The sequence below is a fragment of the Beta vulgaris genome, chromosome 7, assembly GCF_026745355.1.
Source record: "Beta vulgaris subsp. vulgaris cultivar EL10 chromosome 7, EL10.2, whole genome shotgun sequence".
NCBI classification, from domain to species: Eukaryota; Viridiplantae; Streptophyta; class Magnoliopsida; order Caryophyllales; family Amaranthaceae; genus Beta; species Beta vulgaris.
The window spans coordinates 46,718,229-46,746,145 of NC_079208.1; the positions used below are offsets into that span (position 1 = coordinate 46,718,229).

General features: G+C 37.3%; 3 protein-coding genes, 1 long non-coding RNA gene and 1 pseudogene across 4 annotated transcripts; 4 read left to right on the plus strand and 1 right to left on the minus strand.

The window, feature by feature from the left end:
- Positions 1-250: 250 nt before the first annotated feature.
- LOC104908585 (cytochrome P450 71A22) lies at positions 251-2,585 on the plus strand. Its single transcript, XM_010697707.4, has 2 exons — positions 251-1,354; positions 1,657-2,585. The coding sequence occupies exons 1-2, from the start codon at positions 407-409 to the stop codon at positions 2,266-2,268; spliced, it is 1,560 nt and encodes a 519-aa protein (XP_010696009.1). The 5' UTR covers positions 251-406; the 3' UTR covers positions 2,269-2,585.
- Positions 2,586-4,015: 1,430 nt separating this feature from the next.
- Positions 4,016-4,816, minus strand: LOC130592153 (uncharacterized). The gene is made up of 2 exons (XR_008970364.1): positions 4,680-4,816; positions 4,016-4,565 (listed from the first exon to the last, which is right to left on the minus strand). It is a non-coding gene; the product is annotated as an uncharacterized LOC130592153 (long non-coding RNA).
- Positions 4,289-6,852, plus strand: LOC104908584 (cytochrome P450 736A117). Its single transcript, XM_010697706.3, has 2 exons — positions 4,289-5,224; positions 5,972-6,852. The coding sequence occupies exons 1-2, from the start codon at positions 4,289-4,291 to the stop codon at positions 6,593-6,595; spliced, it is 1,560 nt and encodes a 519-aa protein (XP_010696008.1). The 3' UTR covers positions 6,596-6,852.
- Positions 6,853-17,085: 10,233 nt separating this feature from the next.
- Positions 17,086-19,885, plus strand: LOC125492007 (glucan endo-1,3-beta-D-glucosidase 1-like; annotated as a pseudogene).
- Positions 19,886-23,570: 3,685 nt separating this feature from the next.
- Positions 23,571-26,325, plus strand: LOC104908583 (cytochrome P450 736A117). Its single transcript, XM_010697704.4, is given in 10 exon segments — positions 23,571-24,037; positions 24,039-24,326; positions 24,328-24,437; positions 24,440-24,460; positions 24,463-24,535; positions 24,537-24,680; positions 24,682-24,775; positions 25,571-26,021; positions 26,024-26,068; positions 26,071-26,325. Coding segments are annotated over 10 exon segments (1,506 nt in total). The 5' UTR covers positions 23,571-23,864; the 3' UTR covers positions 26,178-26,325.
- The last annotated feature ends 1,592 nt before the right edge of the window (positions 26,326-27,917 follow it).

The following is a 27,917-nucleotide window of genomic DNA, read 5'->3' on the forward strand; positions in this document are numbered from 1 at the left end:
TGAAAAAATGCAATTATTATACACGTGGGTCATATTTTTATATTTATTCAAATTAAGTATGATATTTTTCAGTTAGATTTTTCTTAAATGTAAGTCCATATAAGTTCATGATGTTAAAATAAATACAAATAAAAAAAATTTAATGGACTAAAAACACAGTTTAAAATACGTGTTTTTTGGCCTACTAATATTGTAACATATTCAAATCGGAACTTAGAACTTTTAAGTTAAATAAGAATCTCAATAATAGCTAATCCAAATATGTAATGATTAGTTATCAAATCATACTATTTTGATAATTAATCATGATAAATTGATAATGATCGTTGTACATATGGAGGGAGGGGGTCCAACCTTTTGGAATCAATAAAATATAGTCCAAACTTGGACAGAAAAGCTTGTGAATATGGCAATGGCTCTTGTACAATTCATAGAGAAACACTCGTTCAACCCACTCTCCTTAATCATCTTCTTAAGCTTCTTATTCTTCCTCTACAAATGGCTATTAACCACTCATGCTACAAACAAAATCAAACCACCCTCCCCACTAAAGCTGCCTATCTTAGGTAACCTCCATCAGCTTGGTAAGTTACCTCATCGATCCTTAAGATCTTTGTCACAGCAACATGGAGATATCATGTTGCTTCACATCGGCAGCAAGCCTACAATCGTGGCTTCGTCTGCAGACGCAGCTCGCGAGATCATGAAGACCCATGATGTTGTATTTGCAAATAGGCCAAAGTTAAAAGTTGCCTACAAAATTCTTTACAATGGTAAGGACTTGGCCTTTGCAAACTATGGAGAATATTGGAGGCAGATGAAGAGCATCTGTATGTTGCATGTTTTTAGTAAATTAAAAGTCCGGTCTTTTCGACGAGTAAGGGAGGAAGAAGCTGCAGAAATGGTGGAAAAGATTAAGAAGTTGATGGAACAACCTTCAAAGGAAGTGAATTTGAGTGAGATTTTTGCAAGTTTAGCAAATGATGTGATATGCAGGGCAGCTTTTGGAAGGAAATATAGTGCTGGAGAAAAAGGTTGTACTAATATTAGGGAGATCTTGAGTGATTTTTCTGAGGTACTTGGGACCTTCTGTATGCAAGATTTCATACCATGGTTGGGTTGGATTGATTGGGTTCGGGGTGTGGATCGGAAAACAACCAAAGTTGCGAATGCGCTTGATGAATGGATTGAAAAGATTGTTAGGGAGCATCAAGATCGTCTGAATTCACTGATAGATGATGCAGATGAGGCTGACGGAGGAGAAAAATGGCAGGATTTTGTGGACACTTTGCTTGAGATTCAAAGAGAGAATTCATCTGTACTCCCAAGAGAGAGTATTAAAGCTATTCTAATGGTAAATAGTTCTCCTCTTCCTTTTTTTTTTACTTTGAATCAGGCTTTTGCAAAATTTCCACTACTTGTACATTAATAATATATGTTTTCCTAGCTCAACTAAGGCGATGTTCTCTCTGTCTGCAGTCTGCAATCTGCGATAAGGTTTGATCTGGTCTGAATGTATTAAGATCGGCTTTGATTTGGTCTTAATTTTTTTTGGTTTTATATTGGTATGCCTCACAAGTATTAAAGCGAATATAATGGTAGATATTTTTTACCAAACTAGCTCACTACCATACTGGCTAATCTGATATGGTGCAGGATATGCTTGCTGGTGGAACAGACACAACTTACGCACTACTAGAATGGACAATGACAGAGTTACTAAAACATCCTCGAGTTCTGAAACAATTGCAGGAAGAGGTGAGAAATTGTATCAACAACGATAAAACAAGAGTAGACGAGGATGATGTAAAGAACATGAAGTACTTGAAAGCAGTCATCAAGGAGACACTGAGGCTACATCCACCACTACCTCTGTTGCTATTTCGCGAATCATCTCAAGATGTCAAGATCAACGGCTATGATATTGCAGCCGGCACACAAGTTATCATCAATGCATGGGCAATCCATAGAGACTCATCTTACTGGGAAGAAGCAGAGGAGTTTAAACCTGAGAGGTTCTTGAATTCATCATCAGTAGACTTCAATGGGCAGGACTTCGAATTCATTCCATTCGGAGCAGGCAGACGAGGCTGCCCAGGCATGTCGTTTGGTTTAGTTGATGTGGAGCTTGTACTAGCTACACTTGCTTATGAGTTTGACTGGAAGTTGCCTCAAGGCCATGATTTTAATGTGGTTGAAAGTGCAGGTACTACAATCCGTAAAAGAGATCCTCTTGTAGCCATTCCAGTTCTCTATTCAAGGAAGTAGAAACATTTTAATAATCTCAGCCTCATATCTTAGAAGTCAAGTGCATGGATTTAAAGTGGAGGTGTTGATCAGTTACAAAACCTCTCAACTTGACCCCAACTTGACCCCAACTTGATATGAATTTAGGATTGAGGTTTAGTCTGATCTTTAAAGGTGAATAATAGTGTGGGTTAATTCGAGATGACCAATCTATTCAATGGGTTGGTTTAGGATTGAACCTCTTAGAGCCCAAGATTGTTAAACATTAACTTTGTTAGCTTGTAATGGTTGAAAGTTTATTTTCTCAACTATATATATATTGTCATATTGTTACGTGATTGCTGTGTATAGTTCTAATATCAAGGTTGGGATTCCCCTTATCTTAAGGCCCTTTAAACCCTATGTTTATGTCAACTATCTCAAATACTAACAAGCCCTATAGAAGTTCGAGCAACTTATCCAAGGGATTCCGTTATCCTACTCTCCACAACCCCCCCCCCTCTCCTCCCCTTTGGTTCCCAAAAGCTCCTTTATTATGAACCAAATTTGTTAAAATTGTTGCAAGATAACTGTTTTTTTTTTTTTTTACTTGCTACATTATTTTTATACGTTTTTCAGGACGTTTTTTTAACTCTTAATATCTATTATTCCTTTTAAGTATGAATTATAAAATTTTGATATCACACATCGAGACGAATCTAAAAAGAGAACATATGACCATATTTTTGCTCATAAAAAAAAATCAAAATAGTCTATCAAAGCTCGTAGTTTGATTTCAAAAATTAGAAATATATCAAGTTAAGAAAAAGGGGGGATGCATGGAGTACATCAAGCACAACAAATCGTTTTTACCTTTTAACTACTCAAAAGAACACAAATTAATATTCCCCTTTTTTCAAAGCATGGATTATGGACTAGGGTGCACAATGCTCATTGTGCACCCAAAAAGAACATATAGTTAATATAAAAGAACACGGATTTTTTTCAACAACTTTTCTACTTTTAAAAAGAACACACGGCTTAAAATTAAAGAACGTGTAAATCTATATTTATAAAAGAACAAATGTTATAATCAAAAGAACATATAGTAAATGAACATCTACACTTAAGATAAAAGAACACATACCTTTTAAATTTAAATTTGAAAAAGGAATCTTTACTTGCACAATTTAAGGAAACAAATAACAATAATTTTTTAAAATTATAGACTCTAAAAATGATAAAACGACGTAGTTTAGAAAAGGGTGCACCATGCTCTACATGCACTTGGGTCCATGTACTAATTTGCGCCCTTTTTTCCCAGGGGTTTACCGTTTACAAGAGGATTTATAGGAAATAGTGGTTGGCATCTACTTACTACATGGGAGCAGCAGGTGATAGCCTAGTGGTGTTGGCATCAGATTCGATTCTGGAGATTATAAGACCGAGTTTCACCCCTTGTAAGGAGGGTTCCCCAATATCCCCCTTTCTTGCAAGGACTTTATCATAGCATTAAAAAAAAAGGCTTGCGTGGACCACAAGCCTTTTGTACCATTTATTTGTTTCAAAACACAGTGACCCTTCGATTCATATATGACAAGTTATTTTGCACCAATAGTTACATGTTACTTCATCCGTTTCATTTTACTCGCTATACTTCTCAATTCACGGACTCCTATTGGAGAAGAGAGAGGTAGAGAGTAAAAAGAATAAGGACCCGTGTGAGAGGAGAGAGATAGAGAGAGTTTATTGTCCAAAAAGAAAATGTAGCAAGTAATGCAAAACTTCCTACAATGAAAAGTGTAGCGTGTATTATGAAACGGAAGAAGTATTTCCCACAATAGTTACACGTGATAGCATTAGGTCCACCCTAAATTTAGTGTCTGACCATGTCTATTTAATTTTTTTTGCCTACATGTTAGTACAAGAATAGCTTGTGCAGCTACAGCCTGACAACTCCTCCTAACTAACACAGGACCATTCATTATTTCATTGCCAAAAAAAGTGTGGATCAAAGCCCCTGAATTTCATCTATCATAAAAGAAAAGGCATAATCTTACAGATGACAATTTCAAGTATTCAACAATTGCTCAAATTCATCTGGTTGCAACCTTTCACACTTCTACTATCCATAGTCTTCTTATTCTTCTTCTACAAATGGCTTCAATTCAGAACAGTTTCCAGGAAAAACTTGCCTCCTTCTCCACCAAAGCTACCAATCTTAGGCAACATACATCAGCTTGGTACTCAACCTCACCGCTCACTCCGGTTGATGTCCGAGAAATATGGAGACCTCATGATGATTCAACTCGGTAGTGTGCCAACGCTTGTCGTTTCGTCTGCAAGAGCAGCCCGTGAGATCATGGTAACCTACGATATAGTATTTGCTAACAGACCAATGTCAAAGAAAGGTGAAAGACTGCTATATAATTACAAGGATGTTGTAGGAGCACCTTATGGAGAATACTGGAGGCAGATGAAGAGTGTGTGTGTACTCCACTTGTTGAGCAACAAAAGAGTTCGGTCTTTTCGCAGTGTGAGAGAAGAAGAAACAGCTCTTCTGATAGAAAAAATAAGACAAGCAGAAACCACACCTGTTAATTTAAGCGAGATGTTTATAGAATTCACAAATGATACCATATGCAGGGTTGCATTTGGAAGAAAGTATGATGGGAAAGGAGATGGTATTGGCTTTAATGATGTCATGAAAGAGTTTAACAAGGTGCTAGCTGAATTTAATGTTGGGGATTTTATTCCTTGGCTTGCTTGGATTGATCGATTCAATGGGTGGGATGCCAAGGTTGATAAGATTGCTAAAAAGTTTGATCAATTCCTTGAAAAAGTAGTTAGAGAACACCAGGATCTTCTAAACAATTGCAGAAAGTACGAAGACAGTAACAATGATGAGAAAATGAAGGACTTTGTGGATGTTTTGCTTGATGTTCAGAGAGATCAAACACCTCCCATAGACAGAGACAGTATAAAAGCTCTCATATTGGTAAGTCTGTATGGCTTACTGTATTACACCTGCAGCTACTACCTGAAAATGTTTTTGGTTCTCATAATCTTTTTTCTAGTTTACATTAAAGTAAAGCAGAACTATTAAGTAAATAATAACACTAAAGTAGGAACCATTATATTTCGGATTGTAATAGCTTAACTCGTAGTATTAAAAAAATCTGAAGTTTCTTTTTCACCAAAAAAAAGTAGTAAACGTATGGCTAGGCTCTGTTTGGTAAGATGCAAAAGATATCCAATGGAAAATGATTTTCCACAAAAAAGAACATTTGGCACAGGAGAATACAATTGAAAATTAGTTTACTTTTGTTTGGTTCCTCCTAGCAAAAAACAGAGAGAAAAAGGGAAATTGTATTGGAGGGGAGAGGAAGGCCAGAAGAAGAGAAAGATAAGAACAGGGAGGAAACTTTGACATTCCTCCCTTTATAAAGGAGAATGTTTTCCATCACTTGGAGAAATATTATTTACTCTTTAACAACAACAAGAAAAAGAATAATGTAAAATCTACTAATCCAGGAAAATAGATTTCTCCAAACCAAATACACTCTAAATGTGTGTTCTAGTATATGGCACCTTTAATGGCAAAATTGTGCCTGTAGATCTGGTAGACAATGATTGTGAAGAAACATATCTGTTCAGATGATCAATTGTAGATAATAAAGTGATAAATGATCAAATGATTCTGTCAGTACCTTGCCTAACTCTACAAAGAATTGGTCTAACGCAGGATATGTTTTCAGCTGGGACTGATACAACTTCCACCTTACTAGAATGGACAATGACAGAACTATTAAGGCATCCCATAGTTATGAAAGAAACGCAAAAAGAGGTCAGAGATATTACTGGAGAAGCAGTAGATGTAAAAGAAGATGATTTGGAACACATGGTTTACTTGAAAGCCGTGATCAAGGAGACTTTGAGGCTACATCTTCCGGTTCCTTTGTTAATACCCCGACAATCAACTCAAGAAACCAAGATATATGGATATACAGTTCCCGCGAGGACAGGAGTTATTATTAATGGTTGGGCAATCCACAGAGATCCAGCTTCTTGGGATGAACCTGAGAAGTTCAATCCACAAAGGTTCCTGAATTCTCCAACAGATTTCAGAGGACACGACCTTCAGTTCATTCCATTTGGAGCAGGTCGCAGGATGTGTCCAGGAATATCATTCGCCATGGCAAGTAGTCAGCTTTTATTAGCAAATCTAATGCACAAGTTTGATTGGGAATTGCCTGGTAAAGCAGAAGTTGACAGCATGGACATGAGCGAGAGCTTTGGGATCAATATGCACAGAGGTACACCACTATTTGCTGTTGCAATAGCTCGTAGTGCAGCTTCCGTTAATTAAAAGTCCTGCATACCATTGCTCTATGTTGGTACCAGCAAACAGAAATAAAATTTCATAAGAGGAACTTATCAATCATTTTCTAGAAGTCATGTATTCTGATTCTCCTTTTTCACTCTTTCCCTCTTTCTATCCCTTGTTCCTTACTTTCTTTGTTTCAAATTAATACGCTTTAAATAAAGTGACAGTACTCTTATCAAAATGATGTGTAAACTGTAAAGTTACAATATGAATAATGATGTGTATTGTTATTAGGCAAAGTATCTCAGAGCTTTTACAAAGACACTGGATTATTTTTTTGAGGGGACAAAGACACTGGATTTATTTTCAGGGGACAAAGACACTGGATTTTTTTTTTCTGAGGGGACAAAGACACTAGACTTTGTTCATAAATAAAATTGAGTATAGTGTTCTATAAAAAGCTTCCTGGTTCTTGTGCTGGTATCTTGCCTACAGTTGACCTTCCTACTGTAGGGAACGGTTCTACGATACAACTCAGTATGCATTCCTATCTCACACAGAGAAATTGATGCTGCCTGACAGACTACTGAATTCTCTAAAGCTTTTGGGTTTGGATGGTTGGTTTTTTACTCAAGAAAAGTTTCCATATCATTATGCATGATGTCTATGAAATATCTAGAGTTTTCCCACAGGAATTTATTGACTCAATCAAGGCCTATGTGATGTCCTGTCATACTCTATTTCGATTAATGGGGAGCCTCCCCCACCCGTTGATGCAAGAAAAGATTTAAGACGAGGAGATTCCCTCTCTGTTTTCCTGTTTACCATAGGGATGGAGTACCTCAGTAGATGCGTGGATTCTTTGTATATAATCCAGAATTCAAGATATTAAGAGAAAAGCTAATGTTAACTCTCCCTGTCTTGCTGAAGTGTCGCTCTTATTTGGTAGATTTGGAATTCTATCTTTTAAATTGTTGTTTCAAGCTTTCACTAAATTCTCTCAAGCTCTTTTTATGGGAATCTGGTATAGAAGCTAACATGGAGAAAAGTGAAATAATACAACATGGTGATTCTTGAATGGATCAAGCAGGTAATCTATTAGGCTTTCCTTGGTCCTTCTAAGGTTCTCTTCCGTTTATGTACTTTGGGATTCCTTTGTAGGCCTCTTCCAAGTACTACTTGGATTTTAAATAAAAAAATAGGGAAGCAGCCATGCATACAGTTATGCAGAATGTTGGCCTTCTTGTTTCTTTATAAATAGCTTTGGCTTTGCGATGATGATACATCCATCACAGAGATGGATAAATTTTTGCCCATCTCAGACACTATATTGTAAGTTTTACATCAAATAAAAAGAATCATCCATTTCTGATACCACCCTTTTCGTATGTGACAACATACGTTAAGTTTCTCCTCTTGGAGATGGGTTAATGGCTATCAAGAAAATATATCAAGCTATTTGTGGCACTTATAAGAAAGTCAAGTGGAGGAGACTTCTATGCACAATCAAGCACCTACTACAAGCTTATTTCTCTTATGGCTATTTTGCAAAATAGGTTCTGAAATTCTGAAAATAGTGCATGTTTTAAGGATAGTGGGCCAGGCAGGGGTTTCTAATTGTTTATATAATCAAGATGATGGCAAGATATATTTCTAATACATTTGTTAAGTGGGACCATCAGAACAAACTTGACATTTTCCAAGCAAGCATGACAATTATGTTGGAGCAAAATTTCACCTTTAAACGAAGCAAAGTCAGGGCAGAAGAGTGTTTGCACAACAATCTCTAAAACTAGGAACAGTATTCAAGTGTTTCCTCACAGACCATCGTAAAAAATGGGCTGTTTGAAAAAAATAAAGTTCAAACCATATAATTGCAATTCACATGTGGAACAATATCTACAAAACAGGTAGGCAGAACATAGTGCTATGAATTAACATAGCTTAGGCACCGTTAACGGTGAATTAACATAGCTTAGGCACCGTTAACGGTAGAAGTTGAGGAAGAAGATGATTATTTGATTGATAAACTGAAAAACAGAAAAAGTAAATGATATTCAAGCTTTCGAGAGGCTTGATTCTCTCCCAAATGAACTCTTAAAAGCTCACCAATATTCTCAAAAAATTTCAACATACTTTTCTCTCTCTAATTAACCCCTATATATAGAGTAAATTCCTTAGCACAACTATCTAGCTTATTCCCCAAGCTCTGAAAATTTATGAAGGAAAACCCATGTTCTGACATCAAATTTCATTAACATGAATATTAACTTGGAAATATCTTCACATATTTACACAAAAAAAACATTAATATTACCACCATTTAGTACCGCTAACCAAACGGGCCGCTAGTGTTGTTTACTTGTCACCATTTACTTGACCAATCATCAAAATTATCTTGTAATGATTGTTGCATTACTATAAACTACTTCAAATGCTGCTGCAGCAGCAAGACCTGCATTACCACTTTCATTGATTTCGATATGTTTTCTCATATACAAGTATATATCTAGAGTTTCATGTTAAATGTTCTCCGCGCAGTTAGGTGCTATCGTGATTATACACCATCATCCACGAGTAGCTACCCTAGTTATTCTTCCACACTACTAAATTCTTCATCTTTGACCAATATCTTTTAGAAATGATATTGATTTGAACTTACAACCTTATCTTTTAGAAGTTAGGCATGTTCCATTAATGACAAAGAATCTGATATCTCTGAGTCTTCTAGATAGTAAGGGGTTCAGTTTTCAAGGTGAAGGTGGAGCTATGAGTGTCTACAAGGGTTCAAAGGTGGTTCTGAAAGGTATTAAAGTTGGTACCTTATATATTCTTCAGGGGTCTACTATGACAGATTCTGCTGCTGTTGCATCATCTGAGATTCACAAGGAGGAGTTGACCAAGTTGTGGCATATGAGACTTGGGCACATGGGTGAAAGAGGGATGCAAATTCTGTCGAAAAGGGATCTTCTATGTGGGCACAAGGTGCAGAGCCTAGAGTTTTGTGAACACTGTGTGTTTGGGAAGCTTCATCGCAGCAAGTTTCCAAAGGCGGTTCATACAACTAAAGGTACACTTGATTATATTCACTCTGATTGTTGGGGACCTTCCCGAGTTGCATCTATTGGAGGTCACAGGTATTTTGTGTCTATGATTGATGATTATTCAAGAATGACTTGGGTGATTATGATGAAGCATAAAAGTGATGTTTTCAAGAATTTCAAACAGTGGAAGGTTTTAGTGGAAAATCAAGTTGAAAGGAAGATCAAAAGGCTGCGAACTGATAATGGTCTGGAGTTCTGTTGGTCTGAGTTCGATGAGTTCTGCAAAAATGAAGGGATTGCTCGCCATCATACTGTTAGAAACACGCCACAACAGAATGGAGTTGCAGAACGCATGAATCAGACACTTCTGGAGAGGGCAAGGTGCATGCTCTCAAATGCTGGGATGGCTAGGAGGTTTTGGGCAGAAGCTGTAAGTACAGCTTGCTATCTGATCAATCGGGACCCCACACAGGTATTGACTGCAAGACACCTTATGAGGTGTGGTCTGGTAAGCCTGCAGATTACTCTTTGTTGAGAATTTTTGGTTCTACTGTCTATTATCATGTAAATGAGGGAAAATTAGAACCTAGAGCTAAGAAGGGTAGATTTGTTGGTTTTGGGATTGGGGTTAAGGGCTATAGAGTATGGTCACCTTCTGAAAATCGTGTCATACTTAGTAGGAATGTAATATTTGATGAAAATTCCATGCTTAACCCTTCTGTAAAGTCTACTGTGGAGTCCGTCAGTGGAGATGTTGATAAACAGGTGGAGCTGCAAGTCACTCAGGCTGAGAGTGAATCACAGCACCAAGGTGGAGAAGATCAACATGAAGAAGAGCCATCTGAAATTCATCAACCAAGCATAGCACTTGATAGAGCTAGAAGAGTTGGTGTGGGGCCTCCAAAGAGGTATGGTTTTGAAGATATGGTGGCCTATGCACTTCAGGTTGCTGAGGAGGTGGAGGTTGAAAATCATGAGCCATCCACCTATAAGGAAGCTGTTTCTGGAAGTGAGTCTACTTTATGGCTTGCTGCAATGGGAGATAGATGGAGTCTCTCGATAAAAATCAGACTTGGGAGTTAGTTAAACGTCCTAAGGAAAGGAAGATTGTGACATGCAAATGGGTCTTCAAGAAGAAAGAGGGGTCTTCACCTACTGAGGGGGTTAAATATAAAGCTCGGGTTGTTGCAAGAGGGTTCACACAAAGGGAAGGGGTAGATTATAATGAGATTTTCTCACCAGTAGTCAGACATACTTCCATCAGGGTGCTACTAGCAATGGTTGCACATCAGGATCTTGAACTTGAACTAGATGTGAAAACAGCTTTCCTACATGGGGAGTTGGAAGAAGAGATTTATATACACAACCAGATGGGTTCCAATTCCGGGAAAAGAAGATTATGTTTGCAGATTGAAGAAGTCCTTATATGGGCTAAAACAGTCTCCTAGGCAGTGGTATAAGCGGTTTGACAGCTACATGATTGAGTTGGGCTACAACAGGAGTGAGTATGATTGCTGTGTGTACCATAACAAGTTGAGTGATGGTTCTTTCATATATCTGGTTCTGTATGTAGATGATATGCTTATAGCTGCTAAGGCAAGTCTGATATTCAGAGGTTGAAGGGTCTTCTCAGTGCTGAGTTTGAGATGAAAGATTTGGGTGCTGCAAAGAAGATTTTGGGGATGGAGATCTATAGGGAAAGAAGTCAGAAGAAACTTTTCTTATCTCAGAAAGGTTATATTCAGAAGATTCTATCAAGGTTTGGCATGACAACTGCAAAGCCTATAGACACTCCAAGTGCTTCAAATAATCATTTGTCTGTGGCTTTTGCACCCAAAACTGCTGAGGAGAAGGAGTACATGAGTCGGGTTCCTTATGCTAGTGCAGTAGGGAGTTTGATGTACGCTATGGTTTGCACTAGGCCGGATCTTGCACATGCAGTCAGTGTAGTTAGTAGGTTCATGGGTGATCCTGGTAAGGAGCATGGCAGGCAGTCAAGAGGATTTTTAGGTACCTAAGAGGTACTTCTGATGTTGGTCTCATTTATGGGAATGATACCCAGTGTTTAGTCACTGGTTATTCGGATTCTGATTATGCTGGAGATGTTGACAGTAGGAGGTCAATGACTGGTTATGTATTTACTCTTGGTGGTTCTGTCGTTAGTTGGAAGGCAACTTTGCAGGCTACAGTTACTTTGTCTACTACTGAAGCAGAGTACATGGCGTTGACAGCAGCTGCTAAAGAGGGAATATGGCTAAAAGGACTAGTTAGTGATCTTGGGTTGCATCATGATCAGGCTACTGTTTACTGTGACAGTCTGAGTGCAATATGTTTAGCTAAGGATCAAGTCCATCATGAGAGGACTAAACATATTGATGTGAGATACCATTTCCTAAGGAGTGAGACTAGAATTAAGGTGAAAAAGGTAGGAACTGCTGATAATCCTGCTGACATGTTCACCAAGCCGGTTCCGCAGAGTAAGTTTCAACATTGTTTGGACTTACTCAATGTTCGTGATTGTTAATTGCCCTCTTGGGCAATTCTGGGGTCCTTAGGGACTAATCTGATCTGGTTGTCTTTTGGGACAAATCTGGTGTTTGGGAGATTCTGGGCGTTGTGATCAATGCATCTGTTTTTGGGTTATTATGAGAGGATTCAAGTCAAGGTGGAGATTTGTAGAAATATGCCTTGAATCATTGTGCATCGAAGGTGTTCGAAAAATGCGTCAAAAAGGGTTTCGGGAGACCGCCCGATCGGGTCGGGCGTAGCCGCCCGATCGGGCCCGCAACGGGCTGAGAAAGAAGTAAAAGCTGGTCGCCCGATGGCATCGGGCTGGTTCGCCCGATCGGGCGAGTCACCGAACAACGACTCGGGCGACTTCGCCCGACCGGGCGCGCAACGAAACTGGGAGGAAGTAAATTACCGCCCGATCGGGCGGGTTCGCCCGACCCGATCGGGCGGGTTCGCCCGACCCGATCGGGCGGGTTCGCCCGACCCGATCGGGCGGCTGCCCGGTTAACGCGTTTTCGCGTTTTTCTGACGGGATATAAATACTCTGTTTATATTCTAGGGTTGCTTATCACGAAATTCTTTCTTTTCTCTCTGTAATATGTTCTTCTCATATAATAAAATATTCTCTCTCTCTCTGCCGTGGACGTAGCCAAATTGGTGAACCACGTAAATCTGTTGTCTGTCTTTATTGTTTTTGCATTCATAATTTGTTTCTCTCTCACGTCCGTTATAACAATGATCCTATACGTAACTCAATATTTCTTTCATGGCCTTTCCAATGGAAAGCACAATATGAATTAGATCATTCACAAATATAGTAACTTATTCAAGCTATCACCTCTCCACAAATTAAAGTCTGAGCAAAACAATGTGTTTGGATTGGGGACTTTGGAGAGAAAGAGAGTGAATCATTTTCTCTTGTAATTTGGATATGACATCGGAGACGAGAAGGGAAGGAAATTGTAATGATTCAAATTCCTTCTACTTCCTTTCCTTTCCTTCCCTTCCCTTCCCTTCCCCATCCCTCTCCTTATCCGTCAATGATTGCTATCTAAACGTGCAAAGATGTAGGCATATTAATTTCTCAATATATCAGACAGCCAACAATCCTCACAACAGTCTCAGTGATTAAGATCAGCAACTGTTTCAATAAACCAATCCAAATAACGAATTCCGAATGTGAACAGCAAACTAGGTGCAAGTTCTCCTGTCTTTTGATGTTTCTAGTACACCGGTCCAAAATTGTAGTTCAGCAGTGCAAATTTCCAAAATTCCCATTTACAACAAAGTATACTTTCTGAAATTAGGACTCCCCACTGATGCATTTCTTCGAGCATTTGGTGTGCACCCAACCAATGACCATTGATATGTCAAATACTTGAACTTACAATTGCTGGAATTTCCAAAGCCTTCCAAACAGATAATTTTGTCAACTGTATAACTATCCAAATACTGCAACGGATTTGAAATTGCGAACCACCATTGATAGAGACAGCATGAAAGCTCTCATTCTGGTAATTTATTTTTATAGTAAACTACTTCCTGAGGTTATCTAGTATTCTTCATCTTAATCCGCTTCATTCTGGTAATGTATGAACTATCGTGTAGGCCTATAAGGCTATAATTTAATCAACTATGCAGATATACATAAACTGGCTAAACAAAGTTCCTCAAAACACATAACCATCCAAATCTCTCGCCGCCCCCCTCTTCTTCCATCCTCTGGGGCTGCCATAGATGTTTTTACTTTTCAATTAGTCTTGTGTTATGTACTGACCCAAGAAAAGGATCCCACATCGATCGTATGGGAGGTTGCCTGTGTGTGGTTTATATAGGATAATAGGCTCTCCTCTTGAGCTAGCTTTTGGGAAGTGCATTCCTATTGTCCTATAACATCTTGTTTTCAGTTTTTATTTTGTTTTATGTTTTGTTAGATAAACTAATTTACAGTTTGTTTGGTAGAAAAGATTTGGAAGTAAAAGAAAGAAAGTAAAAGAAACTTTGCTACTTTTCAATGTTTATTTAGTTTTTTTTAAAAAAAATTAACATTAATTCATTAATTCAAAGTCATACGACATCTACCATAGAAGTCAGAACTAAACAAATACATATCAAAATGAAATAAATAGAATTCTAATATGATAAAACCACGATCGTTGAGTAGATCTAACACTTCTGAAAACCCTTGACTTTCACATCGCTGTCTGATGCAGCCTTCTACAAGGGGGACTGTCGATCTTTTGTAGTTTTGAAGTAGAACCGAGTTCAATTCAAGTGATTGTAAACGAAGTCTTGACATCTGTTGCAACTCCGCACAAATTTTGATCAACAAATCAACATCATGAATTACACACAAACCCAAAAACAAATTCTCTAAACTCTCACATGGAGAGAGATAAAACCCAATATATGGGTAAAAAAAACTCTCCATTAGGAAGAGACTGAGCTAGTAATAAAACAAGAAAAGGGAATTACCACGGCCCAAAAGGGTGGTGGTAGCCCTTAGGTTGAAAATTAGGGTTTTGTGGAAAAGAAAAGAGAAGAGAGAAAAAAGGAGAGAGGAAGCGGTAGGTTATTTGAGCTATCCCTTTTAACTTAGTTTCCAATGTTTAGTTCATCAAAGAAATTTAAGTAAAAGGAAATGAAAAGACACTTTAATCAAATTTCAATTTCCTTTCCTCCTAAAAGTAGGGGAATTCGGAAGGAATGAGAAAATTTAAACCAAACATGGAAGTTAAGATTTTCTCCTTTTTTCTTTCATTTTTTTCTCTCTTTTCTTCCTTTCATTTACTAAAAATGAACCAAACATCATATGACAACGTTGTTCTGCAAAATATCTAACTGGAAATGCACTCAAGAACGACATAGAGATCATAACATGTACTTCCTCCATCTCACAATATAGTTTCCATTTCATTTTGAGCACAAGAATTAATGAAACAACTAGTTTTTTTTAGCCCGGGCGATATCTTGGGTCAGTTACAATAAACAAATATGTTATTATTTTTAAATTTCATAATTTATTTTGCTACTTTTCGTATTTTATTGTCCATTAATAAACTTAAACAATTCTTGTCACGACATGATAAGTAAAAATAATTAAAAGTTTTGAGTTTGAAAACAATACCTTAAAAAGAATTGTAGTAAGAGAATATGACATCAATATTCTCTTGTAAGTCACGTAATAAGACTGTTAGAGATGCATACACTTGTTTAAGCCTTTTTAGTTATTTATATTACAAGACTTCATCATTTTTTTTGAAACATTAGACAACAAAGTAATAGTGTATTGATGGTAAAACTCTTACTTTTCATTTCAAAGGTCATGTGTTCGATACCTTGCACTCATACATTTTTCTTAAAATGAGGATTACACATAGACATAAACATTTGCATTAGAAATTTGAGGAGAGTGTCACGTAGCACATAGACTTTCTTTCGCATGCCTTTTAATATATCTGTATAGATTATTGTTGTATACTTTGCATAGGAAGTTTCTTTTATTGGAATTATTATCATTAAAAATACAAAAAGAATGGAAACATTAAATGAGTAAGCATGTAACAAGAGGAAAGAGAGAGTAAGAAGTGTTTTTTTGTTATACCCACCAATGAAATTGAGAGAGCATTAATAGGAGGTAGGGAAACAATAGAGCCTTGGCTAGATGATACTTTTAAAGGGAATGAGTTCCTTTATGAAGGCAAATGGGGTGGCATAGTTACTAAACAAGGGTAAAAAAACATTGGGGTGATTTCGGGTTTGGGATATATAATGATCAACATTCGCAATTGCAGTTCTTGCAAAGATTGATCCTGATTGCGGGAGGAAGACAAACCTTAGGCATATCAGATATATGCATTGGTGTCGGATTTCATGAGCCTGGAAAAACCAGAAATCTCACAGTACAAGTGAGGCAATGAATGCCTACTATTAGTTTAATCAGTAGGTGTCCGCCAATCGAATAGTTACTAGCACCGTTGGTGATGTACTCACGACGGGAGTGACCTTGGTTTTCTTCATCCTTAGAATTATAAAGTTCTTCAGTGTCTAGTAGTGGCTCCTCATACCCGGTTTGGTCGAGTTGCTTCTCGAGTTGGCGTTCCTCCTTAGTGAAGGTACACATTTTTCTTAACGGGGTTCTGTCAACGTTCCTACCAGCCCAAACTACTGGTCATTTGTGGTTTCCAACATCAACATTCTAGGAAAAGGTGCTGTTGTTAGGCTGAGGAGTGCCCGTCAACATTTGTATGAAGGATGCTACAATTTTTAGCTATTATGGAGAGAATTGACTCAACTAAGCCAGATTGAATGGAACATTGTTATTGGAAGTTTTTTCATCATTCCCTAGCGTCCTGAAGTGGAACTCAGGTGCCCTTACAGGTCCGATAATAAGGGGTTGCGAAGACCCTTGACCGATTTCAAATCCTTGTGGTTCATAACTCGTATTGTTTGCGTCACCAATGACTGTTATCACAAAAGATAGGAATCCCCTCCTTCTAGCGCCAAGTTGTTTCATTGTTGAAACGATGGCGGACCTACGGAATGTCCGTCACTAATTATATATGGAGGGTTCGAGACTAGTGAGCTTCAAGAGAACAAACATGAGCTACCCTCCGGGGGATGCGAGGAAACCCCCTCCGACGCTTAAGTCAATATGTATCCGTAAAGGATTTAGAGAGAGAAAGTTAAAGAGAGAGAGATAAGCTATTTTTAGTATGTATGAGAGAATGTACCTGCAGAATAGTACCATTTGGCTATTTATAGGAGTAGTGTTCATCTGGTAGAATGCGTAATCCTTTGACATGTGTACGATTGAGATGATTCTGAGTGGAGGAAAGATTCCCTTGTTTTGTCCTTTTCGGTGGCCGCGAGCGCAATCTCGGATCATTACCAAGAGTAGTTTGGCCCACCCTGAAGAGTTAGCGTCCTAAGAGTTTCCTGTCGGACACCTGAAGTGTGTCGGATAATAGACTTGAGATGTTACCCATACAATATTCATCTATACTTCCTTATCCTTCGCATTTCTTCCCCCTTGAACTTCTTTCTTCTCCTCTTCCTACAAACTCTTTCTTCCAAATTTTGTACTAAAAAATGGCGATCAACCTGAATACATCCACCTTTATCTCACCCCTCTTTCTCTCCCGACTCTTTATGTTTCGTACCCTACTCATTGTGCTACCTCTTCTCTCATTCACCAAGTTCTCAACCCTGATTTCACCATCTTTGCCTTAAATAATGACCTCCCCTTCTTCATGTCTTCGTTTGTTTCACAGTTTATACAAAGCCGAAAACCTCACAAAGTCTCATGTCTTAGTGATCTTAGTGTAACTGTGGATTTCTCTACACCGAATCTTCCGTTTTTTCTCGTTAGAGGCAACCTTTTTGTTACTTGTGCTGTTTCCAGAGGTACCTCTCTAATAATTTCACAATACATAACATTCTTTCATTTTCTTGGAATCATTCAAATACTGAGTATACAATTAAGCTTAATAACAACCATACATGGGTATTTTATGCTTCATTGCCTATGAAAAATAACCCATAGTAGGTCTGGTCATTCTACTTGTGATTCATTTTCGGGTATTCTTCGGATTGCGATGATGCCTGATTCAGACCGAAAATATGAGTCAATCCTTGATAAGTGTAGTGCTTTTTATCCAATTAGTGGTGAAGCTGTGTTTTGCCAACCATTTCGTCTAAACTACAAATGGTTGTTGGGGTTGCCGCGCACGTTCACGCACCCACTAGTATGATATTGTCCGCTTTGGGCCTGGCCAAGCCCGCACGGATTTGTTTTTGGGCACAACCCAAAAGGCCTCATACTAGTGTGGTGAACATCTGATTAATAAGGAGCTCTCCCCCTCCTTATTTCTTCCATGTGGGACTTGGGATGCACACTCCCAACAATCCTCCCCTCAAACCAAGGACCACAAACCGTCGGTCTCCCCTCGCACAATACATCCTGATCTCTTGTACCGCCGCAACCCGCACCACGGAACACGCCGCTTGACCACCCCCAAGTCAAGCGGACTTTCGACACAAGGTATACATCAGGTTTCCAATCGCGAGGGCGCACAAGGACGCCCACAAGCTCCACCACGGAGTGACAACCACCCTTTCATAGGCCGAGCCCCATCGACTGGCTCGCTCGACAACCTGGCTCTGATACCACTTGTTGGGGCCGCCGCGCACGTTCACGCACCCACTAGTATGATATTGTCCGCTTTGGGCCTGACCAAGCCCGCACAGATTTGTTTTGGGGCACAACCCAAAAGGCCTCATACTAGTGTGGTGAACATCTGATTAATAAGGAGTTCTCCCCCTCCTTATTTCTTCCATGTGGGACTTGGGATGCACACTCCCAAAATGGTAAACAAGAGGAGTAGGTGATTTGTTAATGTTTTCTCATCCATTACAGGTTAAGTTGTTATCAACTGATAATGAGGACTATGTTGTGGTTTTGTATGATTTTAAGTATAAGAGCATTGATGGAGAACTTGTCGGTGTCCTTGGGAATTTTTGGTCGTTAAACACTCTACCTATTTCAGTTACTTGACATTCTATTAGGGAAATTCAGGAAGAATCATATGCTGAAATTATGTCGGCTCTTTGCAAAGATGCGCAGGGTTTGAATTCGAGCTTGATTTCGACAACTTCCTCATATTTCTACGGGAAGTTGATCACTCTAGTTGCTAGGATGGAGTTGATTGCTGAAGAGGTTTGTTATCCTGATGTAATTGCTATGGTTACAAAGTTCTTGAGGGAAACAATCGAGCCTTGGCTAGATGGTACTTTTAAAGGGAATGGGTTTCTTTATGAAGGCATACGGGGTGGTATAGTTACTAAACAAGGGTCAAAAAATTCTAGGGCTGATTTCGGGTTTGGGATATATAATGATCATCATTACCATTTAGGGTATTTCCTTTATGCAATTGCAATTCTTGCAAAGATTGATCCTGACTGGGGGAGGAAGTACAAACCTCTGGCATATGCATTGATGGTAAATTTCATGAGCCTGAAAAAATCGGAAGTCTCGAAGTACATCCGTTTGAGATGCTATAATCTGTATAAACTGCATTCTTGGGTTGGTGGACTGACTTAATTTACTGATGGAAGGAATCGGGAAAGCACAAATGAGGCAGTGAATGCTTACTATTCTGCAAGCTGCAACTTTGATGAGATTGGCTTATGGTGATGCTCATCTTCTAGATGTTAGCTCATCTATAGCAGCGTTGGAGAAGCAAGCGGCACAAACATGGTGGCATGTACGAAAAGGATAAGGAATGTATGAGGACATTTTTTGCAAGGCGAACAAGTTGATTGGCGTTTTATGGGCTAACAAGAGGGATAATAGACTTTGGTTTGGACCAGCCGATTGGAAGGAATGTAGGCTCGGGATTCAAGTCCTTCCAATATTGCTTGTTACTGAAGTTTTGTTTCCTGATGTGAGGTTTGTGCATGATCTGGTGAATTGCGCAATGCCAGGTTTGAGAGGGCCGTGATGAAAGAAGAATGGAAAGGTTTTGTATATGACAAAGAAAGTGCTCTGATGAAAACAAGGCATTTGAAGGGTTTTGATGATGGCGACTCGCTTTCCAATCTACTTTGGTGGATTCACAGTAGAATTTGTTTATGATGTGCAGGTATTCAGGGCAGCAACCAGGAGGAGAGCTAAAGTAAGTTCTAAAAGTTGTTCAAAGCAAAGGCCTTTCTTTTTGTAAATCTATCTCCAATATGTATTAGGTTACTTCTAGTTAGTTTCTAAGAGATTAGTTTGGCATATGCATGTGTGTCCCTTTTTTTTCCATCTAAGTGCAAAACCAATCCCCATCTTTGATCCAACAATAGCATATAAATTATTTCTTTGCAGAAAATGCGTTTGTTATTGTGTCATTTTTTTAATTGCAATATCTAGGGTAAGAAACCACCACGAGCAAGCGAGTATTATCAAGTTTCAATTATAACTAACATTTTTTCGGTATCATCCAAGATTCACTTTATACAAGTTGCAACTTGTTTTAGGGCCTGTTCGGCGATAGCTTTTCAACTAGCTTTTAGTGTTTTGACTTAGTCAAAACACTAATTATGTGTTATTGGCATGCTACAGCTTGGAGTAGTGTTTAGTGTTTCAAGTAGCTTTTGTTAGCTGTTCAGAAACGTTGCAAAATATGACGTTCCAAGTCTGGGTTGGAGCATTCCAAAATTTATGTTTATTTTTCCAGAGAAAAAATACCAAAAATCAGAGAAGACTCTTGGCTCATCTTCTACCTCCATAGCTGCTACAACTTTCTTCTCAAACCTTGAATAGCATCTTAATTATTCCCACTTCTTATGAATTAATTTAGGATTAAGTGATTAACCAATATATCGCATAAAAAATTGTCAAAATATACTCAAATTTCTTCAAGAAGACCTGTGATGCTACGTGCTTCTTCTCATTCCTTGAAAAATCCATCCCAAAAATACCATCATCTTCGAATCTTATTGAAGGAAAAGTGTGAAGTCGAGAAAGATCAACCCCAAATGAAGTGTTTCAGAGTTAAACGAAGGAAAGATAAACAAAAAGGGTAATGTTATATGTAGCCCTTAGGGCTATGGATAAGCATTAAATATATTTCTTAAAATAGAAACAGTTTAAAAATTCAAGACAAAATTACACATCATTTGAGGTAATAAATGCTTAATTCAACTTTTTATTTCCATTTTTAGTTTCTTATATGTAGCCCTAAGGGCTATGTATATCATTTTCCAAACAAAAAATAGGAATCCCATATTTGAACTTAGAGGAGAGAGAAAATTAAGAGAGTTATATATTTACTCATTAACTTAGTTGTACTATACAAAGGAAAAAGAGTATTGTATGTCATATGAATGTGAGATGAAATACAAGGACATCTCTACTTTCTAGAGAGTTCCAAGTCGCAAGTATTAGGTAACTATGTATAGGTGATTTCCATTGGAACTTGGAAGGAATAGATGATTTTTATTGATTTATAAAATATCAAATATTATGGATCTAGTTAAGAACTGTACTAAGAAGGGAAAACAGTACTTAATAAATGTAAGGACATTATAGTAAAATAAAATAATGCATTGTGTTTATAATATTGACATTTAATTTAACCATACATAAAATAACTAATTATAGTATTGAAAAATATTATTATAACTGAATCATATGTTTTTTTAATCTTTTATAACCTCAACATCTACTTTTACCAAACACTTTTATTTTAAACAGCTACTTTCAAAGCTCAAAGCTAACAGCTACTCGCCGACAGCTAGCAACTACTCGAACAACTAACAGCTACTCCAACAGCTAACAACTACATCAACATCTACTTTTGCCGAACATACCCTTAGTCGGTCCAAATTTATAGTAGTATCCGAAATTTCAAATCGACAACAATATTAATTTTCTAGAAATTAACGGTAGTATTAGAAAATTTTAATTGGTGAAAGTATTATTTTTGTAACACTTTATGGGTAAAAAATAAAAGTTCCACACCATAATTGATGGTATGTAACTCACCTAAGAATATAGTCTAAAATTCCAGAACTACGACTCGTGTTCAATGTTACATCTCTTGGCGCATTCTTCATCAATTAAACACTTTGCGAAATTATAGAAAAACAAAATCTCCAATAAACTAGTATTTGGGCCCGGATATTATCCCGGGTTGATATTGTTTTTCGAACTTTATATGCATTTTTTTCCATTTCCATTAAAGTATATTAAGGAAAACTCAACATTCAAAAGGTACATATATAATAATGTGGACACTTAAAGCATGATTAGAAGTTGGTTGAGATGGTAATTGTGTCATGTATAATAGCAAGAGTTCATGTGTTCAAATCTAGTTGTAAGCTAATTTTACTTTTGTTAATTGACATGACTTATATACACATTGGACAATTGGACAATTCTAGCGGAGTAATAGGGGTGCCACGTGGCGTGTATACATTGTCACGCACACTTATCTTTTAACCCACACGAAAATAGCACAATATAATTCCTATCGTATTTTACTTTAGATCGGATGCGATTGAGTCCGGATTCTGATATTGGGTTCTGATTAAGTTGGGTAGATAACATATTGGGATGGGTTTCTGATATGTTCGAGTATAACTGGTTTGGGTTGATTTTAGATCGAAATGAATAGTTTGGAAAATCTAATCTCTATTATATAAGGGAAGGGGGGGAGCAATGGTGTCCTCTTTTGAAACGCCTATTTTGCCCCCTTCCCTTTCTAAATTACAAAAGGAATGTCAAAATCAAAATCGACACTCAAAGAAAACTACCAAAAATTAATTTACAACACTCACTCACAAATCACTTAAAAGAAGAAACTTTACAAATCACTCATACAATGAGAAAATCACTTATAAAATCATGCAAATCACTCAAATAATCGGGAAACTTTATTAAAACTTAAAATTAACATACAAACTAAAACTAATAACCTAAACGTCAAACATACAAAAACATTTACAAAATTTACTTACAAATCACTATTTCAAGAACCATTCACAATTAATGGTGGTCATGATAAAAATAGAGGTGTATTTGTAGTAAATCAGAATTTAGAAGTTAACAAGGAAAAAATTATTTACTTTTCTATAGTGTTTAGAATTTAGAATTAGTACTGTACTTAGAAACATAAATAAATTCATAAAATTTCTATTTTGTCATAGAATTTAACTTCGAAAAGTAAAAAAAAAAAAGTCAAAACAATGTGAGAGACTTAAGTGACAAAACTAAACAATCAAAATTTGCAACTAAAAACAATATACTTCATATGTCTAATGTTCAAATTTTGACTCTTATGCTGAAGAAAATCGAGTTTCTGTTTTGAAAAAAATTCAAGCACGCATCGCGTGCAAAAAATTCTAGTTATGTCATATTGGAACAGATCGAATGCAAATCGAATGCGGGTGAAACCGTGGGTCGGGTATATTTTTATTCCCCGACAATGGCCCCTCTAGTTGGTATGCAGTAGTTTTCACATAATGGGCATGGTGCATTCAATAATTTGAAAAATGTCAATTTTGAATGATGCTCACAAGTATAACTTAAAAAAATATGTCATGTGGTTAGAAGGTATCAAACACGTGACCTTTGAAAGGAAAAGTGAAAGCTTAACCATTGATCCAACATAACATCATTGTTTAATATTTCAAAATAAAATATAATAAGGTCTTGTAATAATCTCATTAAAAGACTACACAAGTAGTTGGATACCTAACACATTAATGGTAATGATAATAGACATTATAGACATAAACTCTTACTCCAATTTCTTGTATTCTTCAAATTATATATGTCGTCAATTTTTTCCTCACAAGACAAAAAATTACGAAAAGAAATAATCCGGAATATCACCCGGGATACTCACTAGTTAAATGTGAAAACTAAGCACTGCAATCAAAACCACAACAAGATTGCGGATGGGATTGCTAAAAATTATCGTACTAATTGGATAATATGAATGTAATTAGGTTTTCCCTACTCCCAATTATTGTATGAATTCATATCTTGCGGGTTGTAAAACATTTAATAATCTACGTAACTTGTTTTCAACAAAAAAAAAAAAAAATAGGATGTCAGATTTTTTTAAAAAATAATTTATGAGGTCAAAATTAAACGGATAAAACAGAAATTTATAAACCACTTCTACAACAAACCTCCACCCCCCAAAAGAAAATCAAAATACAACAAAAGAAAGGTAGAATTGCTATCACTCTGCACACAGAAGATGTTTCTCAGCATTGAACTGATAAAGTTGATGTGGCTGCAATCTTTCACCATTCTTCCCCTCATCCTCTTCTTGTTCTTCCTCTATAAATGGCTTCACACAAAATCAACTCCCAAGAAAATCCTACCTCCTTCTCCACCATGTCTGCCAATTATAGGCAACCTTCATCAGCTAGACTCACCCTCACCGCGGTCTCCAATCACTATCTGATCAATATGGGGAGCTCATGCTGATTCATCTAGGGAGTGCACCCACCCTCGTCGTTTCCTCTGCCAAAGCAGCTCACGAGATCATGAAAACAAATGACATTGCATTTTCCAATAGGGTAATTAGAAAGACAGCCAGCAAGCTTCTCTACAATGGCAAAGACGTTGCAAGAGCTCAGTATGGCGAGTATTGGAGGCAGATGAAGAGTATATGTGTTCTTCAGCTCTTGAGTAACACAAGGGTTCATCTTTTCGAAGTGTCAGGAAGAAGAGATTGCTCTATGTAAAAAGATTGAAGAATCATCATCTTCAGTTGTGAATATAAGTGAGATGTTTATAACTTTTACAAATAGTGATATTCAGGTGGCCTTGGAAGGACATATAGTGGTAATAAGGAGGGGTAAATTTCAAGGAGCTATTGAAGAGTTCTTAAATGTTAGGCAGTTTTAGAGTTGGGGATTCGTTCCTGGCTGGCTTGGATTAATTGGCTTGATGGGTCGGATGCAAAGTGGACAAAGTTCTAAGAGTTCGATCAGTTTCTTGACCAGGTTGTCAAAGAACACGAGGATGGTCGAGGAAGAGCAGAAAGTGGTGAGGGTGAAAAAATAGAGTGTAAAAGACTTGGTAGATGTTTTACTTGATGTTCAGAAGGAAATGACGGCTGGTTTTACCATTGAACGAGAGAACATCAAAGCTATATTAGTGGTAATCTTTAAATTCTTTTGAAGTTAAAAACTTCCTAAGATTATTTAGCATTCTACATCTTATTAAGCTTAATAGTCTTGTCCAACTTCTTTGTCTGTGTGCATCAACTTGCCTACCACAGGGAAGGCAAGACGGCATACACGATCCATTATACATATCCGAGGGGGACATATGCTAGGGATATGCAGTAAATTAATCAATGTTTTCTTTTCTAGCAATATTCAACGTTTTGTTATGGTTAATATCTATACTAATATATTAAAAGGCGTGCTAAATCATAGAAATTGCATAGTATAGGTTTTGATCCCGTGACCTCAAGTTCATGTACTAAAGTTTTAACCACTCGATTAAGTAGTATTTAGTATTATCATATCAAAGTACAATATTAATGAATGAAAATTTTCTTACCCGGGGCATAGCTCGGGCCTAATAACTAGTTGCTTTCTATTTAGAGTTCATAAATGGTTTCAACAACCATATGACATGTATAAATGATGTAGGTAGTTCCAATATCCGGTCTTTAAATTATTGAGGCAGCAGTAACTCCTTTTGATTTATATGTATCAATGATCGTGTATGCCTAAAAATAAAATCAATCAAACTGACTTCTCCCAGATATACAAAAACTGGCCAAACAAAGTTTTCAAACGCATGAACCATGATGACAAGTATATATAGTATATATGTTCATACCAACATATATCAAAAATAATTTATATAAATAGATTAGGCACAGTATTACTAATAATGAATATCCAGTGAATTTCGTTCATGTGAAGATATTGATTCAAACAGGATATATTTTCTGCGGGGACTGATACAACATCCACAGTGCTAGAATGGGCAATGACAGAGTTATTAAGGCATCCCACAATTATGAATGAACTGCAAAAGGAAGTTAGAAGAATTACCGGAGAAAAATTGTACGTAAATGAAGATGATTTGGAGCAGATGAAGTACTTGAAGGCCGTGATCAAAGAGACCCTTCGGCTACATCCTCCAATTCCCTTGCTGGTTCCTAGACAATCAAGAGAAGAAACCAAAATTAACGGCTATGATATTCCAGCAGGAATAGGCGTTATAATCAATGCTTGGGTAATCCACACAGACCCTGCTTCTTGGGATGAACCCGACAAATTTAAGCCAGAAAGATTTCTAAATTCACCAACAGATTTCAGAGGAAGACTTCAAATTGTCCCATTTGGAGCAGGCAGAAGGATCGCCCCGGATCACGTTTCCATTGCTAATAAGAGCTTGTATTAGCAAATCTCATTCACAAGTTTGACTGGATGTGCTGGTGGCAAACAGTGATTCTTTGGATATGAGTGAATGCATCGGACTCACCAAACATAGAAATATTCCTCTTCTTGCTGTACCAACTCCCGTAATTGCTGGTAGCTGAAAAAAGTATGTGGCCGTAATTTTTTTTAGATAATAAGCTACTTGAATATGCTTCATGCACTTCCAACATGAAATCTGTATGCTATAATACTTTATATTTTTTCCTTGCTGCTTGATAATCTGTATGCTATAATACTTTATATTTTTTCCTTGCTGCTTGATAATCTGAGTTCTTTGATATACTAAGAATTTGGTGCTCTGGTACTCAAATTGAATTCTGGGAGTTGACTGTGTTATATTGACCATCTACAAGAGTAAGACTATGTATTTATACAATCATACATGAATTCACTGAGGAAGCATATCAGGCAGTTTGTGTGCACCTTGATAAAGCATACTCACCAAGACACTTACCCATGAATATCAATTTTCAAGCCCTTTCCTGCAATCAGTTTTCCAGTATACGGTAAGAACACTTTTTTGGATGCAGTGTCTTTCTAAAAAACTTACGTTCTCGTGACTGCCGTGAAAGAGCTACACTCTAATGTCTTTCTAGAATGTTTTATATTACTCTGTATGCCTAGTTCACACAATAGTATCTCGATCCTAATAGAGGTGGGCAGGTGCCTAATATATTACTGTACTAGCCGTATATGCACGCGATGCATGCGAAAGTATATAGAAAATTAAATTAATTGCATAATTATATCTAGTATTAATTATGTGTTGTCAGAGTTATTCAACATTTTATTATGAACTTCACTTTGAAGAAATGAAAATGTAGATAGGAAGTATTACAGAGAAGAAGAAAGGCTTGTGTTTTGTTATTTCTGAATTGAATCAAATCATTACAATAGATGAAGTATTTATACTAGGAGAGATTACAACTCAGTATTAAAAGAGAAAATAAATTAATGAAGCTGCAGCTAGAAGCTAAATAACAAACTTCACTAACTTCTAACTAACTCCAACTGCCTCGTAACAAACTTGATGACGAGACATAAGTTCTGCTGACTGTATACCAACACCCTCCCTCAAACTTGGGAGGGTCTGGACCATGCCAAGTTTTGAAGAGAGTGTTATGTGTTGAACACTAGGAAGAATCTTAGTGAAAATATCAGCTAGCTGATGTGAAGTAGCTAAGTAACTGAGCTGAAGAAGGCCAACTGGGACTTTATCATTTATGAAGCGACAATCCACTTCTATGTGTTTTTTCCTTTCATGGAAAATGGAATTCTTAGCGAATTGCTGACTGATTATCACAATGAAGAATAACAGGCTTCAAGGAAAGCACACCTAACTCTTCCAACAGCCTAACCATCCAACTGACTTCACTAGCAGCCTAAGTCGTGGCTCTATATTCTGCCTCAGAGGAACTCTTAGAGATGGTACCTTGCTTCTTTGATTTCCAGCTGATGGGAGAATTACCAATTAAGAGAATGTAACCAGTAACAGACCTTCTGGTGGTTGGACAAGCAACGCAATCTGAGTCCTTAAAGGCCTGAAGAGATAATTGATTAGAAGCCTTGAGTAGAATGCCTTGTCTAGTAGTATTACTAAGGTACCTAAGAGTGTGAGTGAGAGCTTAAACATGAGAAATACAAGGCTTGTGCATGAATTGACTTAAACTTTGGACTGCAAAAGCCAAATCAAGCCTAGTATGAGTGACAAAGTTTAATTTGCCAACATAGCATCTATAGAACTTAGGATCATGATAGATAGGGTTATCATCAGCACCTAACTTGAAATTGATATATAGGAAAATAAGTGATGGCAGGTTTCGTAAGATCCAAGGAACAAC